At 42.7% G+C, this 18,444-nt stretch overlaps 1 protein-coding gene across 3 annotated transcripts in view; it reads left to right on the forward strand.

Moving 5' to 3' along the window:
* The window catches only part of UNC80 (unc-80 homolog, NALCN channel complex subunit), a 130,867-nt gene that overhangs the window by 60,565 nt on the left and 51,858 nt on the right, over window positions 1-18,444 (forward strand). For 2 of the 3 annotated variants that reach the window (XM_059820381.1, XM_059820382.1), the window contains exons 26-32: window positions 2,574-2,739; window positions 7,996-8,096; window positions 11,027-11,224; window positions 13,331-13,438; window positions 14,181-14,319; window positions 17,727-17,908; window positions 18,290-18,421. In XM_059820381.1, the coding sequence (XP_059676364.1) occupies window positions 2,574-2,739; window positions 7,996-8,096; window positions 11,027-11,224; window positions 13,331-13,438; window positions 14,181-14,319; window positions 17,727-17,908; window positions 18,290-18,421 (1,026 nt within the window). Of the gene's footprint in view, window positions 1-2,573; window positions 2,740-6,279; window positions 6,484-7,995; window positions 8,097-11,026; window positions 11,225-13,330; window positions 13,439-14,180; window positions 14,320-17,726; window positions 17,909-18,289; window positions 18,422-18,444 lie in introns of all 3 variants that reach the window. The other variant, XM_059820380.1, reaches the window with a different exon arrangement.

The raw sequence follows: 18,444 nt of genomic DNA on the forward strand, positions 1-18,444 counted from the left end.
AAGTGACTCAGCCCCCAGGTATGCAAGAAGGACAATTTTAAAAAACAGAGATAAATTCAGTAGGAGTCTTCCTAAACACTTTGTTGATATTTTTACCACATAATAAATGACTGCATCCAAAAGCAGGATAATACCAGGGTTTAGAATTCATATCAGTAAGGTAGTTAGGCTTGGAACTAAGAATATGTTGGGTAATGAAGGTCAAGAGAAATTTGTGCTTTTGTGCCAGATAGAAATGCAACTGATTAATAGCTTTTCAGACTTGTATATGGGAGAGAAGGAGGAGGAATTATTCTGTGATGCGTAGGCAGAAGAAACCTTAAGGTCATGTTATGCAAGAGCCTATTAGACAAAACAGCCATAGAGTGCTTCTTTTAACTTTGTACGGGGCGGGGGGAGGGAAAAAAGCCAACAACACTCCAGATTAAAATATTAAGTCTTTGTATTTATGGAGTCATGCTTCCTTTCCAAAAGAATCAGGTAAATTTCAGATTAAAATCTACTAAAATTCCAGTAGAGCAAATTTCACTTCCATTGCTGTTTGCAGGCATACCTGTTCCATAGATAGAAGCACAGACTTGACAGCCTTGAAGAACTGAAGCATTTGCAAGTGAACTAGTTGTGGTGAACCAGTTTAACTACCCACAGCCCATCCAGACTTACCAGGCTGAGGGCATAAGCACCCTTGCCTATGTTTGGGTGAGGTAGGCAGTCCCAACTGAAGTTTCAATCAAAGCCTTTTACTGAAGCTGGTGGAGTAGAACCAAGCTCACTTTGCAAATGCTGGGAGTGATGCGTATATTCTCTTGAAGCCTACTGCTGCCACAGTAGAGCCAGAGAACTGGAACTTGTCATTTGCTGTGGTGGAAAGTCATTCATTTTAGCTTAGCAGTTGCTGAAGATAGATAGAGTCAGACTAACTGTGTGCTAAGAGGACGTATTTCATGCTGTCAGTTAATGTGTGAGGGCAGCAATTTCCAATGTAAGCATGTTGACAAACAGCTGGGAGGAGTAATGTGTTCAAACACTCCAGGGAGGGGAACTCTGACTGTGCCCTAGGAATATACCTGTACTGCTATCATGGCTCAGCTTATGCATGCTAATTTATGAAGCTTTTGTAATTCAGTCAGGTTTGAACACAGATTTTTATCCTGAAATGCTTTAGCCTTTGTTTCACATGCTAAACTGTGTTAGATATATTTTAAACTATTTACATGGAAGTTTTCAATGCTAGAGATACTACGAATCATTACTTTAGGCACCCACCTTTTTATATCCCAGGTTTTGTTATTGAGCAAAGTCAAAATATTTCTCTTATGGCAATCAACTGTTAGCTTTTCTGACAATCATTTATGATAATTTTCCCTGGAGATGCAAAGCTGACTGCAAATGCTTTGGGACCTTCGGCTGGTGTTTAGACAGGCTGGTTAACCCATTTCAGCACAGCTCAGTCTAGAACATATGTTTGAGAAAACCTTTTTTTTTTTCTTTCTTTTTCAGACCAACTGTTAGAGTAGCAGACTTTGTCACTACCCAAGTAGCTCCCAGTAACTCCTATAGGAGTTCTGTATGCAAATTCCCATATGAGATCTCTTGAGCCTACAGAATGTTTTCTGGAATAACTATTTGGGATCATTTCAGTCATGTTATCATTCACATTCATCAGCCATTTACTCACAGTAAGGAGCTTTGTGTCATCTTAGAATTCAGCTAGTTACGTTTTGGGTGGGGAGATCTCAAAGCTGATGACATCCCCAGTCAAAAGGCACAAATTATGTTCTTAAAGAGCCCAGCGTTTAAACTGCGTCTGCCAGTGTGGGAGTTCACAGTCTTTCTTTCACTTTCTCTAGCTGTGGTTAGAGAAAGCGGATGATAATCCATAGCTTGTGGTATCTTAGGACTTCTGGCCCAAATTTGTGGCCAGTAGGTGGCACAAATGGTGCCATTTCTGTTAATAGGAGAAAATTATGCTGCAAACTAGCTTCTCTCTGGTGCAATGCTGTTTATTTTCCAGAATTTAGGTGCAGCCAACATTTTTATTACTCCCCATTTTCCACTGTGTCCTTTCAGCTTTATCTGGACACAGAAAGCTTGCGCTGGGCCATGCTGTCATGGCTGTCGTGCTGTCTGCTAGCTTTCTCTCAGCTTTTCTGCCTCTGATGAGTACAGTGGCAATGCATTCCCTAATCAACCACAGGGGAGTGTTTTGGAGTAGAGACCTAACCATCCACCCAGCATCTTGGGCAACAGCCACCTTTTATTGCCACCTATCCATTAGGGTCCACTTATGTGTTTTCCCCTTCACAAGCCTGCAGGCAGGGTGCCAATTCACTCCGGGGTGTTAACCAGAAATGTGTGTTAACACCTCTTAACTCTTCCACCCTGACAGCATGGCTCAGTGTGCCGCCAGCACACAGAGTAGCTGGATTAGGAAGTGGCAGGGTAGATGGAAAACTGTGTGATAGACATAAATTCCCATCTGAAACAGTTCTTCCTGCAGCTTCTATGGTTGCAGTGAAAAGCATGGGGGCTCATACTGCTTGCATATCTGTGTGGTCTACATTCTGCTACAGGATCTGGAGAGCTGCAGGCTGCGTCTGGACCCTGAGATGGACCGGCACAGGTATGAAAGAAAGATCAGCTTTGCTGGGGTGCTGGATGAAAATGAAGATTCAAAGGATTCCCTGCACAGCAGCAGCCACACCCTCAAATCTGAGGCTGGCTTCGAGGAGAAAAAAGGTTTGTCAACACAATAAGGCTTTTGTATTCTCAGGGCTTGTGAAGTGGCGCTTGATTTTATGTTTTCATTTGCATAGACTGTGTTAAAAAGCAGGCAGCCATGGAGTCACGTGGCTTTGAATCATTTCTGAGACGCTTCTGGCCTTCAGGGTTCAATATAACAAATGTGAGAAGCAAAGATGTTAAACTTTATAAAACACCGCTATGACTGAAACCAATTGAGAGCATTGCAAGATTTCTAAAAAGGAGGATGCCTTGTTTGAAACTGTCTCTCAGTGGGATGCCGAGAGAAGCATCACTATTTGCTTCGCTTCAAAAATAAAGATCAAAAGTGTTCTTGTTTAGTTTTTATTCTGATTACAATTTTTCATTTTGGGAAAACCACAGATAGGAGGGAAGATTAGGATCTTTCTTTGAAAATCTGTACTGGTTTAGAAGTCATGGCATCTCACAGAATCAGTGGTTGATCACTTGATCTCTTGAATTCTTTGCTACCACATGAAAAACACACACCTATGTGGCTTTTGATGGCTAGCAGATTAATGTTACCAACATACTGTATACTGTACAAGCAAACCTCAAGCTCACTGTGTTTGCTGAGAACAGCAGATTGTTTCCATTTTTGAGCCATCTCATGCAAAACTCACATACTATCTGATGGTACAAGTGTTGCAATACAATATACAGTCATCATGCGTATTTGCAATTAGAGGCTAAACTGCCAGACAGTTACCTGTAAATGATTCTCCCTCTAACAAGTTTTCTAGAACTGTTTAAATTCTGTCTCATAATAGCCATATAAATGTGCAGATGTTTGAATGGTAATTTTGATGATTGTTTGAAAAGCATAAATGTTTGATGATTGTTTGAAAAGGTTGGGGTCTGTGGCTGGTTATCCTCTAGGAACTGTAATGTGTATTAATGATTCAGAGGAGCTTTTATTGACTTCAGGGGACTTTGGATAAATTTTATGTTGTCTTCAGCTGTGACCCTGCCACAATTACTGGAGAAAATATTAGAACTGCTTCCAAGTCTTACATGGTGTAAAATTGCCTCCAGAATTGTGTCAGGTGGGATAGTTACTCCTGTGAAGACAGCTAGGTATCCACCTAAGAAAGGTGAGCTGGATAAATTCATGCTCAACCTTATTTTTTGTACCCTTGGCATATTGGCAGCCCAGAGAAGCACACAGCCTTATGGTCCATCTGATAGTCTAAGATCAGTGGGATAAGATGTCTCTAACTATTTAGACGAGGAAAAGCTTGGGTTTGGGGTTGGTTATTTTTTTGAAGATAGTTATGACAATTACTTGAAACCAATTTTCAGCCTCTCAGGCAGCAGTCCCATCCACTGGGATGTTACCTGAGTTGGGAGAATGCCTACAAGCACGCAGTCCTGCTGGAAAATGCTGGTGGCTGGTCTCTAACTATGCTATTTTTCTTAGAGACAATGCTGACTTACATTTTCCTTCATGTGTTACTGTGCTACAGGCATAATGCAGAACTGAGTTATTTTTGCAAAGATAGTATTAACTTTCTGCATCCTTGACTCTGTTAAACTACATTTTCCCTGCAGTTTCAGTTGTGGGTTTTTTCCCATTCTCCCTTTTCCCTAAGCTGTCATGTAGTATTCCTTTACTAAAGCTGTCTCTTTACTACATTTTAGAGATGGGAAAAGTGACTATGGTAGGAAGGCTGAATCCTAATATACTCTAGCAAAAATGTATTTGCAGTATTTTGGAAACTAAATAAATGCAAGATAATGTTGTATTTTAAAATTCCAATAATTATGTTCTTTTCTCTGGCCACAGCGTATTCTTCTGGGGATCCACCTGGGCCAAACATAACAGATGCAGAGGCATCTTTCGTAATCTACACTTTTCTAGATAAGAAAATGTTGTTGTGTAAATGTAACTAAATTATTCTCGCCTGCAGTGACAGGTTTCTTTATCTCAACCTCTTTGATGAGTACTAATCTGTTTCCTTTCACTTTTTCCGGAGTGTTAAAAACTTTGCTCTCATTGCTCACCCCAGGCGTGGCTTAACAGCTATCCAAAAGCTACGAGTTTACTGTATAGAATCTGCTCCAGGTAGGTCTGAAACACAGACACTAAAGCTAGGTAGATGCAGGCTCTCAGAGGATCATATGTACTATTTGGGTGCTAAAATGGGATTCTGCAGACTTCATGAAATGCAGTTACAAGTGCTTCAATGGTTTGGCGTTCGGGGGAACTGAGCCACTGTATTGAGGCTGATCTGAACAGAATTCAAGCAGTAGTGATTGCTAAGGAACTCAGTATGGTCACTTGGAGGGAGATTCTCTGGTCACTCAACAGTGATTTGCCCAGCTGATTCATGAGGACTGAGGAGTAGCTCTCAAAAGCTATCCAGCTGTCTTCGGCCAGGACGTTAGCCACTGGAAATGGGAGTGGGAATTGGGTTCTGGAGGAATTAGGGGCATTCTCAGGAGTAAAGGTGTTTCCTGAAGTCAAAATACAATTCTGTTAAAATACTGTGCTTACCCATGGTATCCAAAAAGCTGTATCCTGTTCATTCTCAACAACACACCAAAAGGTAATCGATCACACATGGCCTTGCCTGATTAGATCTGCAGTTAAATGACTGAGTGTTGCAACATTTGGACTGACATACTGCCATGTACTGCCTTTGAACTAAGAGGAGAATGAAAGTGCAAACAGTTGGTGCTTTGAACATTGAACCATTTCATGTCTGTGCTCATCAAAAATGCAGAGTGTCAATGGATGTTGTTAATGCCTGAAAGCTGCTGATTTGTCTGAAGGAGAGGATCTACATGCTCCCGTTTCCTCTAAAGCATTCTAATGACGAAGAGTAACATGCAGAGACACGGATTTATGCAAATCTTACTTCAAAGAAGTCTTGCGTGCTAACCTCATGAAGCAGACTACGCTTCTGCAGTCACACGTGCTGTATGAATAACTAATTGATACTACTGCAGAGCTCAGTGAGGTTTACAGAACTCAGGCCCACAGGAAAATAGGTTTGTCCATGGTGCCTTGTTCATGCTTGGGATTCAGCCATCTATCCCTAGCAAGAGGTGATTCTGCGCTAATGTAAACCCCAGGGGCTGGCAAAGAAAACTGCAGTTTACATCCATTGGGCAGATCCTGTTTCCAGGCAGGAATTGATTCAAATTGGTGTGAATTGTAGGTTTTCCTTGTCCATGTTTTGGGTTTCTGTTAGAGCAGCTGACTCTACTTGCTGGTGGTTGAACGAGGGCTAATTCCAAATACAGACAAGGCCTGAGGTGATGTACCAGATCTCCAGGAAACGAGGTGCTGAACACATTTCTGTAAAGCATCTTTACTGCCTGATTGACAGAGCTGCATTGGCGGTGGCTTTGGAGGGAGCCTCTGGCCCCACGTTCCTTGGTAGAAGAAAAGATGCTGCAATAGAGGCTGGCAGCAAAGGGTCGGGAGGGAGGGGAGGGCCAGGATATCTTTCTTTTTCAAACGAGGAAAAATTAAGGGGAAAAAAGTCCTCTCTTATTCTTTTAATACAGTTCCCAGCAGGAAGATCAGGATAGGAGGCTCCCGCTTGCTCCAGATTAAAGGAACCCGCAGTTTCCGGGTGAAGAAGGGGGGTTCCCTTTCCAGCATTCGCCGGGCCGGCAGCCTAAAGAGCACCAAGTTATCACGGCAGGACTCAGAGTCTGAGAATGAGGAGCTGCAGCTGTCCCACAGCAGGGACACTGTCACTGATATAGGTAACTTAGACGAGTGGGTGGAAAGGGCGGGGACAATAGGCAGGACCTAAACTCTTGATGTGATTGCAGCAGAGCTAGAAGTGACAAGAGACCCCCACCCCAGCAGGCTAGGAAAAACCTCGACTCCTCTTCAGGGACTGCCCAAACTAGGGTCTGGGAGGAACATGGTTCAAATCCTGGGTGCAGCGTGTGCTCCATGCACAGGTTGTCAACCCAGAGCTCCGTGTTAGAGCATGAACTCTTGGAATGCTGGTGCCTGCCAGCCAAATGCATGCTGTCTTTAGGGGAGCACATGCACGTGTGTATATGCACATACACACACCCCTAAATCATATGATATGATGAATACGTGAGGTCATATGCATATATGATACTTTAATGTCCATATTAACAGATAGGAGATATATATATGTACAGACATGCACTTCATATTCTATGTAGCATATGATGTCATAGGCATGTCATATGGCATGTAATATATATATTCCTATATGTAGAACATAACATGTACATGCTACATACTATATTTCTACATATTGGCATATACATATATTTTTACAGTTTACAGATGCTTTTCTTAGTCTTCAAAAGACGGATCCCCATATATTTATCTTACAGAAACCAAATGTGCATCCTGGCACGAGAAATCTCCGTCACAGTGGAACTAAAGGGGCTCCCTCTGCTAGGGGCGTTAACCAAAAACTATGGTTTGGATACATTTGGAGCTGAAATAACCTCCCAAGCTTAACAGTCATTTTTATGTTGTCCAAAAGATGCTTCAGTAGGTGAACATGTAGAGTGGGATTGCCTGTTCTGTAGACTTTGGCAAGTTGCAGTGCACTTAAAGAGGAGAAAGAAAGGATTAACCAGGGTTCGTCCCCAGCCATCTCTCAACAGCTTAATGTTAGTATTCTAGGAGGCCCATAGGTTATGAAATGGCTAGAGGAAACACAGGGATCAGTGAAGTTCCCAGAGAAATCTCTCCCTTGCCTGAGTTCTTTAGGACTAGTGTGCTAGAATCTGGATTTTTTTCCCCTTTCATCCCCATGACATTAGCAGTTTCTATGGGCAATTAGCAGTGACTGTGCCCACTGGCATTTCCAGTTGGATGCCACTTCTGGTTGGATTTTTGTTGACATTTTTAACCACAGAGCCCAGTCAATGCAGATCACTAAACCAACCATTTGCAGCATCTGAATGGTGCAAAGAATTTGTTTCTGATATTTTTCATTTACCTTCTCCCCTTCCATTAAAGAAAAAGCGGGGAGGGAGCAGTGTTTGCTGCTGACAAGATGGCCTGTGAGCCGAGTCTATATGGTTCTTGTAATTGTCAAGCCAGCATGATACAAGGATTGAGGAGGGGTGTCCAAACGCAGTCTTTCCAGTGTGGCATATTCTGTGTACTCTGGTCTGTTCCCACAAGGCTGGCCTGGCTTACAAGTGCTGTCCCTAGTCTATAAGCACATAGGGAGCAATAAAAACAACCACCTTTTGGGTATTTTTCTTTTGAAGAAGGGAGCCCTTGGAGCGCGAGTGAACCTAGCATTGAGCCCGAGGTGCTGAGCAACACAGGCACGGAGGAGAACTATCATCGGAACATGTCGTGGCTGCATGTAAGTATGAGTCGCCGGCAGCGCTCTCAAGGATGGCATTTTCGGTAGGAAAACCTTTGTGCTGGCAATAACGAGATCACAATCTGTGCTTTCTCCATGTAGCATCAAGGATCTCAAGTGTAAGTAAGCTGTGACCTTTGGAGATCATCTGTTTGCCATTTCTAAAATGGACTGAAACCGGAAAGTTTTTGTCTTGCTCCCTCTGTCCATTTCATATCTTTAGTTTGTAAGGGAAAAGGGACTGTTTCTCTCTAGGCATGCAGGGACAGCCACGCTACCTCAGCTGAAGAATCCATTAGTTCAGTATCTTACCTCCAGCATGGCTAGTAGTGGGTAGTTCAGGGAGAGTAACAGAATGGGCTACAGTGTGAACTGGGCTCTCAGTTTCGGGGAAATGGCATTTTAGAAGCTACTTGAGCTGGAGGTTCTGTTGTGACCACTATGTTTACCAACTACCAAAAGATTTTTCCCTCAGGGAGTTTTTTCAACCCATTTTTGAGCCAATTTATATATTTGTGTCTCCACTAACTCTATGGCAATGAGCTTAATTATGCACCTTGTGGGGGGAAAAAAAATCCTTTCTTTGATTCCGTCATTCTGTCCCAATATCTAACCCAACAGGGCCTTGTGTATTTTCGACTCTATCCAACAGATGGGGAGTACAACAGTGCAAATGTGGTTTGGTCATGCAGGGCCTAAGACATCTGTTTTGGTGATCTCTGTACCCATGAGTTGGACATGCCAATAGTCAGTTGAGCAAGTCTACACCATTCAATCCAACAGTATCCAAGGACTGTACACTACTGCCTCTGTTGTCTCATGACACTCTGTGATGGTGCAGTATGGTCAGTGTGCCCGTGTGCAAATGCTTTGCAGAAAAGTTGGATTGACTCCCTGTGCACAGATTGATTATATCCTGCACGTCTGTATGAGGACAGATGCCTTTTGACTTCTGACTTGCCTTTGGGAAAGACAGCTGCCAATAATGAGTTGATATCCCCCTCTTTCCCCCAAGCATTTCTCACAGTCTGCTCCCAGCTGCCCCATTCCTATGGGGTTTGGGCAAGAACGAGATTAATCTAATACTGTGATGTCAGAAGCAGTTCTTGATTTGAAAAGCAGTCTTTTTTGGAAGAGGGTGGCAGGCCGGGGAACTTGAATGTCATGTATTCCAAGCTAGTACCTCAATCCCTGGAATACCCCACTTCTCTGTCAGATTTGGGAATTCCAGTGTACTAAACTGAGTATGTTAGATGTGAGAGTGATGAATTGCTAGAGGATAAAGGGATCTCGCTAGCTAGCAGCTTAGGACAAGTCATGGTGCCTTTGTTCAATGTGGGAGGATGCATGGACTCATAAATACAAGGCATAAACTGAAGGGAACTTGAGATGTTTGTCTCACTTTACATGCGATTAGCCTGCATAGGAGAAAGGAAGATTTGAAAAATCACCTGTTCCAGTTAATGCCACGCAAGTACCAATATCGCATGAGAACTTTCTCTTTTTGTTTGTTGGAAAGAAGGCATGGGTAGATGGTCACTAAAACTACAGGCAAAACAAAAACCTGCTGTACTTAATGGTCACAAGAAAAGCGCTCAAAAGGATCACTGGTTCCAGTTACTTCTATGCATGCATCAGCATTTCCTTTATCCGTCCTTTACGGCAGCCCAGAGCGTGATGTCCTCACTCTGTGCCAGTGTACCGTAACTACAAGATGTAACAGTGGACCAGAGGCTGGTAGAGGCTATACAATGCTGATTAGATTTATGCCATTTGCACATTGGTACAACACTAGTGGCTTGAGTTATTCCGGATTGACCCCAAAATAACATGAGGCCAGGACAGGCAAGCAAAGACAAGAATCCCACATATGCAGCGCAGATTTATTTTAAATTAAGGTCCTGACTTTTTGGAAGCCTAAATATTTGAGGGTTGAGAGTGCTGTGGCTGCCTTAACTTGAGAGAGCCAGCAGACCCCAGCTGTACAGACAATAAATGGATAGAAAAGGTGGGATAGCCTCTTTCTGGTAGTTCTGGGTATTTCTGCACTAGGCTGTGGGATGAAGAGAAGGATTCATAAAGGCCAGTTCTGACCTACAGCGTCAATGGCTTGGGGATGCCTGTGTGTTTTCCTCGGAGTGCTGCTAAGTGGCTGGGTTTGTGTGTGACATGAAGACCAAGGTACAAAGAGCTGCTGGACTGAGCTCTGTTCCTCCGGGAAGAAACCCTCTGAATTACACCAGAGAGCAGACTTACCAAGGCTGTAATTGATTAGTTTAGGGACTAATAGCAGTGTTGCTGCAGCAAAGCAGGGCTCAGAATAGGTAAATGCCCAAATATTTACTCTGTATCTTAGACGGGTTTTAGAGCTCCTTGCTGCCATGTGGCAACACCACTAGAAATAGTAACTGAGCCAGCTAACGTAAAGCTAGGCTGGATGGGCCTACCCAAGCACGGTGAGGGAAGCATATGCAGAACAACTGGCACATACCAAGACGTTTCCTTTCCCATTCCTTGAAGGAAACTAACCCCCCAACCTGGTGTGTTTGCAGCTTTAATGATGATTGAGTAGCTGAAAATTTCCAGTCTAAGCCCTCATCTCAGAGTGGCGGAACAACAGCTTTTCTGCAAATGGAGAGAATAGTTTTCCTTGGTCTTAATCTTGCCACCAGCCAAACATCCACATCTATAGCAGCTCTGCCTCTTTGCTTTGTAAAGACTGATGTTTCTTTAGCCATGCCTAGCTAGTTTGTAAATCACTTGCAAGTACACAGACACACATACCTTTTCAAAAAGCTGTGTTGAGCTTCATCCTCTCCAGCTAGGCTGTGGAAAAGTGAGTTTGACTGTCCTCATCACTGGCTGTCCTATACCATTCTCTGCGTACCTCCCTTTTCTATAGGTAACTATTATCTTTTTTTCTTTTCAAGGTTATGATCCTATTATGCAACCAGCAAAGTTTCATATGTACCCACATTGACTACTGTCACCCACACTGCTACCTCCATCACAGCCGGTCCTGTGCTCGCCTTGTCCGGGCCATCAAACTCCTGTATGGAGACACAGTGGATTCTCTGCGAGAAAGCAGCACATTGAACAGCGTGGCAAGAGGCAAAAAACAGAAAGAAGTGAGTAGATGGAAAAAGCAGAATGTTTTGGGGTTTGTCCGGGCAGGTCATAATTATTTTCAAGGACTGCATAATGTACTCAAACTGTTATTTCATGACAAAATGAACGCAGCCCTTCCTAAATACAGCTTTGCTGTAAAAAAACCTGTTAAGTCATTTAGCATTATGGAAGGAACGTAATCTGTATTGATTGTGAAGAATCTTAGTTGCTGATAAGGTTGTTTAAAAGCTTATAATCTGACTTTAATTTTCATGTTCTTTTATGGCCTCTACTTATCAGCCCCTGGAGTCCAGTCTCTTTTTTCATGTTTCTTCTCATCTGTTAAAAAGAATCACGCTTGAAATTCTTGTAAAATCTTGTATAATTTCTTTCTTTTAGGTCTGAGCTCTCAGAACTGTTCCAAAAATTGTATACATTAGTCTTTAATGGTACCGTCTCTTTAGGGACACAGTTTTAATGACCAGTTCAGCGGGACAGTCAAACAAGATTGTGCCTTTTTAGCCATATAAGTGGTGCCTTGAACTTCAGTGGCAATACATTTCTGCTTTCAGTAAAGTGCCCAACCAGGTACCAACTGAATCATGTCAATAGTTGGTTAATACTTTCATATTCCTGACCACAACAGACAGGCTACAGTTATTGTAAATACTTGCAATGTTGGAGTAGTTCAACTACTTTGCAGTAACATTGAAAACAAAAGTGTTCATGAAACTCTCGTGAAGATTTCAGTTAGGTAAAGAGGCTATCATCCCTGTAAGTAGAAGATGAAGGAATAAGAGACGAGTTCATAACATTTCTTCATCAACCAGCAGATTGTTTGTTTCCCGTCAAGTTAGAAAATCGAAGGGTATTTGTATGGAACAAAGCACAGAGCAGATGAAACAACACCTAATGATTCTGCTTTCCTGGAAACTGTAACCCCCATATATTTCCTCTGGCACAGAAAAGTAGTGTATCACTTAGTTATTTAGGAAGAGAGGCAGTCATTTCCTCTACAGAAGACAGGCTTGAGATGAGCAGCTGGCAGTGTTTGTGAAAGGTAGTGAAAGAACACTGTGCATTACTGTGTGTTGTTTCATCTCCAACTTTGAATTGCAAGGCAAAGTGATGCACATTTCATCATCCATCAAACCATCAAAGCCTTCTTTAAGGAAAAAAGAGGTTGGGGGACGATAAGGTTTCCTACAAACACGATGCATGTCTGTGTACAGATCTCACTGCAGGAGAGCAATTGATAACTTTTGAATTTTATGTAACAGTAGACTTTTCATCCTGGTTCCTCATGCTCTGGTATTCTTCAAGTGTTGTCATTCTCTGACTGCATGGGCACCATTTCCAGATTTATCTGGGTTCCCGAGGAACCTCTCTTTTACTCTCACAGCTTGCAGAATGAAAAGCTGGAGGTAGCTGCAGTACGCAGACCTGGCTATGTGCTCCATGGGGTTTGTGAGCTTTATGGTAAACAAGGACCCCTGTGTTAATGAACAGGCTACTAGCTTGACAAGAAGAGTCTGTGGCAACCCAGAATTCTGGGAAAAGTCCCTGGTATTGTGAATAATGAACATAGAAAGAACTTATCATTATGACTGTCATTGGCAAGCTGCTAGGGACAACTCTCAGGCAGGCATGAGCTCGAGCCTGAAATGTGTTGTTACTTATGCTTTCTGAGGAAGAAGAGAAGATAAATGTAGCTGAGAGGAATCATTGTTGTACACACTAAACACCTCCATTGGTAATTTTTTAGAGGGAAGCTGTAGACTTTTTACCTTTAACCTGCTTAAAGTACTGTTCTCCTGAAATACATGGGTGTGCCACCTGTGAAGATTACACAGAGCGCATTCACATTCCTCATTTGGTTTACTGGTTTCTGTCTTAAGCTTTTATTGGGAAAAGCATTATTAAAAAGAGAAGAAAACTGGATGAGACATGTCATCTCACTGATACTAGGCCTGTTACCAGCAGAGGAGAAGGCTTTGTGCTACAGCTTTGGTACTGGACATCTTATAGTGTGTGGAAATTCTTCTTGTACATACCTCTTCCCTTTCCACATTTTGGGAAATCTAAATATCAACTCCACTTTCTTTTTTTTTTTTTTTTTCTTTCAGTGCTCAGACAAGTCATGCTTGAGAACTCCTTCTCTGAAAAAGAGAGTGATTGATGTCAACTTGGAAGGGAAGAAGGACTCTGGAATGTTAAAATACATCAGGCACCAGGTACTGACTAGGCCATATGCTAGTTAGGGAGGCTGATACATAGGTGCGAGGTTAGACTGCAACAAGAAGGAAAATAGACACAGATCTCCAAGCCCGTGTGAAGAACTGTTCCTGAATACCAGTCAGTTCAGCCCTGCGTGTTTTCCCCAGCTGAGTAATACTAAATTTAAGCCTCTTAAGGTAACCCCATCAAAGAATCCTTTAAACATGTAGCTGCATTAAATCGCAGTCTGCATCTCTGGCTTCCCATAGTGACACACGCATCAAAACTGGGGACACAGAAAAAGAAAAAAAAATGTTAAAAAATATTGTAAAAACCCACAAATGTGTTTAAATACAAACCGTCAGTTTACAGCAATAGTTTTCTTTGTTCTTTCTTGTTCAGTGTTCCTGAAGAAGCAACAGGCTCTTCACAGGCCTGTTCTTGGCAGTCAGTGAGATTTTCATGGATCTGTATCACTGTTTGTGCACCACCTTGTGAGAGTTTGGCTTTCCTTTTGTCCTCTTTATCAGTATTTTGGTGACGTGAGTGACTAGCAAAAGACTCAAAGAACTAGTTTGCAAACACTGCGCTTTCAGTGTAGGCAGAAAGCAACGTTCTTCTATGGAGCATTATCTGAAATGGCTGAAACTAGAGGTTATCAGTGGGTAATCCGCAGACTAGGGTAAAATTACTGAGTGTGTTGTTCACTGTGAATAGTTTGTACAGCTCAGCTGTAAGGCATGGCTTGGTTTTTTGCAGGTAATGAGCCTCTCCCCTGCACCTTTGTCACTGCTAATCAAGGCAGCTCCTATCCTCACAGAAGAGATGTATGGGGACATCCAGCCAGCGGCATGGGAGCTCCTGCTCAGTGTGGATGAGCACATGGCTGGAGCAGCAGGTAAGAGAACAAAACCACTCAGAATGGCTACCCTGGCTGCACAACTCACGGAAGGTCACAGGGCCTTGCAAGACAGCTTTGTAGCGGAGGAGTCTGAATGCCACCAAGGGTTTCTCAGGGGCTGTTTGGTTTTCATAGACCTTCATGTGTTTTTGTGTTCTGTACAAAAGAGGTGGTCAGAATGATCACGAAGGCAACCTCTCAGACCCTGGTTGTGGTGGATGATTAGAGAGCATCAAAATTAGGATTTGTGTTTAGCTGGGTTTCTAAGCAGAGGAAACACAGTGATTTAATCTGTCGAGAGTTTACTGAACTATTTTGTATGTTGCCTCATGGAAATTGTTAGTAGCAGTTGAGGGCTGATACAAAAACTGAGAAAGAGGATCAGAGTGGAACTGTGATAGCTCCTCTGTTGTGCTGAAAGGAAAATCCTCGTGTTGCATGAAAACAGCAGCATTGCCTGATAAATAGTCTTATGGTATGGTGTTTATCTAACTTTTCCACTTCCACTTGGTATTAAATTGTGCAGATAACGTTTGCCAATGACACATAGTTGAGAGGCATCTTTAAGGCAGAAGGAGATTAGAACATCATATACCTGTGAGAGTATTACTGTGAAAAAGAAATTCCAGACATGGGATGAAATTTATTACTACAAAGTGTAAGATTATGTCCTTAGTAAGAAGAATTTTTCTGTTATGAGCTTGGATCTTCTCCCATGGAACTGATATAGGTTCAGCGTATATCACTTGGCCAGAAGATTACTGACTTAACAAGCAGAATTCAGCTGTGGAAACAAGAAACATGGTCAGGATGTGTCAGAAGAAGTATTTCATTAGCAATTCAAAGTATTAATGCTGTTGTAAAGCACATCGTATAATTACCTAGAACACAGCACTTCCATGCACAATTCTGGTCACTGAAGAGAGACATTTACATGGGACAGGTACAACGAAAGACTGTTAGGACAGGAGGAAGAATGAAAAGCCTATATGATGAGGATATTTATTTAACGGATTCACATAAAGGCTGAAAGGGGATACTGTTGCTCTCCATAAATACAGCAGACCAGGCAAGGAGGAAGAATTATTTAAGCCATGGTAGTATAAAGATGAGTATGAACTTTTTATGACGTCTTTCATCTGGAAAACAAGATTTCTAACCATCAGAAAAGACAGCAAATGCACTTAGGTTTCAGAGTTTGTGAAAGGGATGAGATGATGTGAGTCAGGAGGTCCTTTCTAGACTTACTGTCCTGTCCAAACCACTCATAGCCAGTGTGTGATAATGCCAGATGTTCAGAAATCATAAGCCCCCACCACAGAAGCTGTGAAGGTCCCTCACACACAATACACAGATTGCTTAAATAAAACATAAATTAAAGCAAACAAATTTCTTTATAAGCCAGTCTCCCACAACTTCCAAATTCTACCTTTCTCCTCCCCCAGCACCCAAGGAAATGGCTTTAAGATTGCCATCTTCCCCAGATTTGCACACCTAAGGGAGCCATCACAGGTGTTCTTACACTGAAGATTAATTTACAGGCATTTTTATCAAAAGCTGCTAACAATGCAAGAGTTTTGGAGTGCTCCGCAGACATCATTCCCTTTTTTGTCACACTTCAATCTAGCTTACCAGTCCTTCATTTTCCACAGCTGGCAATGAACTCTGCCCTGAAGTGCATTGTTTGACTCCACATCGCCTGTTCTTCATGCCTCTCTCACTTTCCATCCGCTCCACCAGTGCATAGTGCACTTCTTCAGCCCACAGGTCTTCTCTGTGCTCTCCCCTTCACCTTTGCCTTTCCCAGGCCAAATGTGCAGACAGGAAGAGAAAGGAGCAAAATAAAGAGAAACAAGCTGCCTGAAACTGCGCTCCTTTCTCCCCTTCAAGTCCCCCTTTCTGGGGGAGTAATTTTTCATACTCTCTCTCTTATCAAAACTTACCATGGCTCACAGGGAAGGGAACAAAGCTTTGCCACTCTTCCTGGTGAGTGCTAGCTGGCTGCTCCTCCAAAGCAGCCTCTGAGATGCATCTTCCTCCTTCTCCCCTTCCTGAGGGGAGGATCAAAATTCATTTGAGGGTCTGTAGTAGCTTTTTTAGTAGCGAGTGATTTCAGCCCCAGCATAAATTACATTCATCAAGGTCAAAACCTGAAAACTCATAATGTCGCTAGGCACAAGCTGGCTAACAAGAGCTGCTGTGTTCAGTGTACAAGAGCACCATCTACTGACCTCTTCCAAGGCTCTATTTCTGGGTTTGGTTACTTCAGTATGAGCTCGCAATTTCAAATTAGTCCGGTAAGAGTTGACGTAGTTACACTGAAAAGACCAAAGAGTAGAGCGTTCTCTGAGCTGGTGAAACAGGAAGGTCCCTACAGATTTGGAGCAGGACTTTGGAGCAGGAACGGGAGCCTTCGCAGTGCAAGGCAGGACCTAGGCAGTCAAAGAGCAGCCTTGCTTTTCTTCAGGTGTTTGGACTGCCTCCCATCAGCACAGCTTTCATGCCTGGCACCTTCTGAATAAGTGTTGAGGCAAAAACGATTGCAAATGTCCTCTTTCTACTCTGGAGGAACAGCCACCAAAGCTAGCGAAATTGTCTCCTGTGATCTGTGGTGAGCTACTGGTCAAAGAAGCCGTGGACTCTCTGACACCCAGTGAATTCTCACAGCAATGCTGTTCCCTCTGCTTTTGTTTCCTGCTCAGTGCCCCTCAGACACCCATCTAAATTAATTGGCCTCCATCAGTCTGGAGTTTGACTATATCTGTTTATATTCAAATATGCTCCATTAGATCAACTATGGGCCAGCTCAGCTTCCATTGTGCTGCTTTCCATTGTCATCTGGTCCTTTGTCTCATAATTCATAGCAACTCTCGGAGGCAGATTGTGATCATTGCACAGTACCAATTTAACTAAGAACCTTTCTTTTTGGTTTTATCCATGAAAATAGGCAGTTGAGATGTCTACTGGGGCACTGCCTCCTGCTCCCACAAAGCTTCTGTTAAACCAGCCTTTACTAATCATCACAGAAATCACGTGGAAGTGGAATCTTTGAAAGCCAAACTCAATTAGTCCTGTTACTGCAAGAGATGCTTCTTACTTTAAACCAGTCATGACTGAGATTCTTAGTGAGAAGAGCAAAGCTGTATTTTATTTTAAAAGTGGGTTTTCCAGAAGCTTTTACAAGCTTCACACATAATGAACGCTGTGTGGCTCCGAAAGGTGGACTCACACATGCCTGGTTTCATCAAGCAGTACAATTTTCGCTAGGACTGGTAGACTGCTGATCTCATTTCTGGAGCCAAGATTAGGTTTCTTTTGGTGGGGGTTTGTACAGCTGCAGTTTTTCTTTGCCAAATAAACACATTATTAAGGAAAACAGATGACCAGATGTTCTCTCCCTGCAGCTGCCATGTTCCTGCTGTGTGCTGTGAAAGTGCCAGAGGCCGTTTCTGACATGCTGATGTCCGAATTTCATCACCCAGAGACAGTGCAAAGACTGAATGCCATTCTCAAATTTCACACGCTCTGGAGGTTTAGGTATCAAGTCTGGCCAAGGATGGAAGAGGGAGCACAGCAGATCTTTAAGGTAGATAGGACACATGAAACACCATGTTGCCATTTACAGCTTGCTTTGTGGGATAGATGTGTAATGACACGCTTCCATGAAATTGCCTGAAAATCTCTTTAGAGAAAAAAAAATGGTCACGTAAGTCACGCTAGTGGGGGAAGTGATGTATAGAACTCCTGTATAAAATGGAGAGAGAGTAACAGGGACACAGGTCAGCAAAAACATCAGAGAAAGAAAGAAATCTATGTCATACATGGTGTTAACAGTGTAGTGAGATATGGAGTGGGGAAAAATTTACAGAGGTAATTAATGTCTTGGGTACTTGTGCTTATGTTTAATTAGCAGTACCAACATTAATAAAGGTCTACTGCAACAAAATGTCTTTCATTTTTTTGTTAGATCCCTCCTCCAAGTATCAACTTTACTCTGCCTTCTCCTGTTCTGGGGATGCCGTCTGTGCCAATGTTTGACCCCCCCTGGGTCCCTCAGTGCAGCGGGAGTGTGCAAGATCCTATAAATGAAGATCAGTCGGTAAGCAGAGACATAATGAGAAT

This window comes from Gavia stellata, chromosome 8 (genome assembly GCF_030936135.1).
Source record: "Gavia stellata isolate bGavSte3 chromosome 8, bGavSte3.hap2, whole genome shotgun sequence".
Taxonomy (NCBI): Eukaryota; Metazoa; Chordata; class Aves; order Gaviiformes; family Gaviidae; genus Gavia; species Gavia stellata.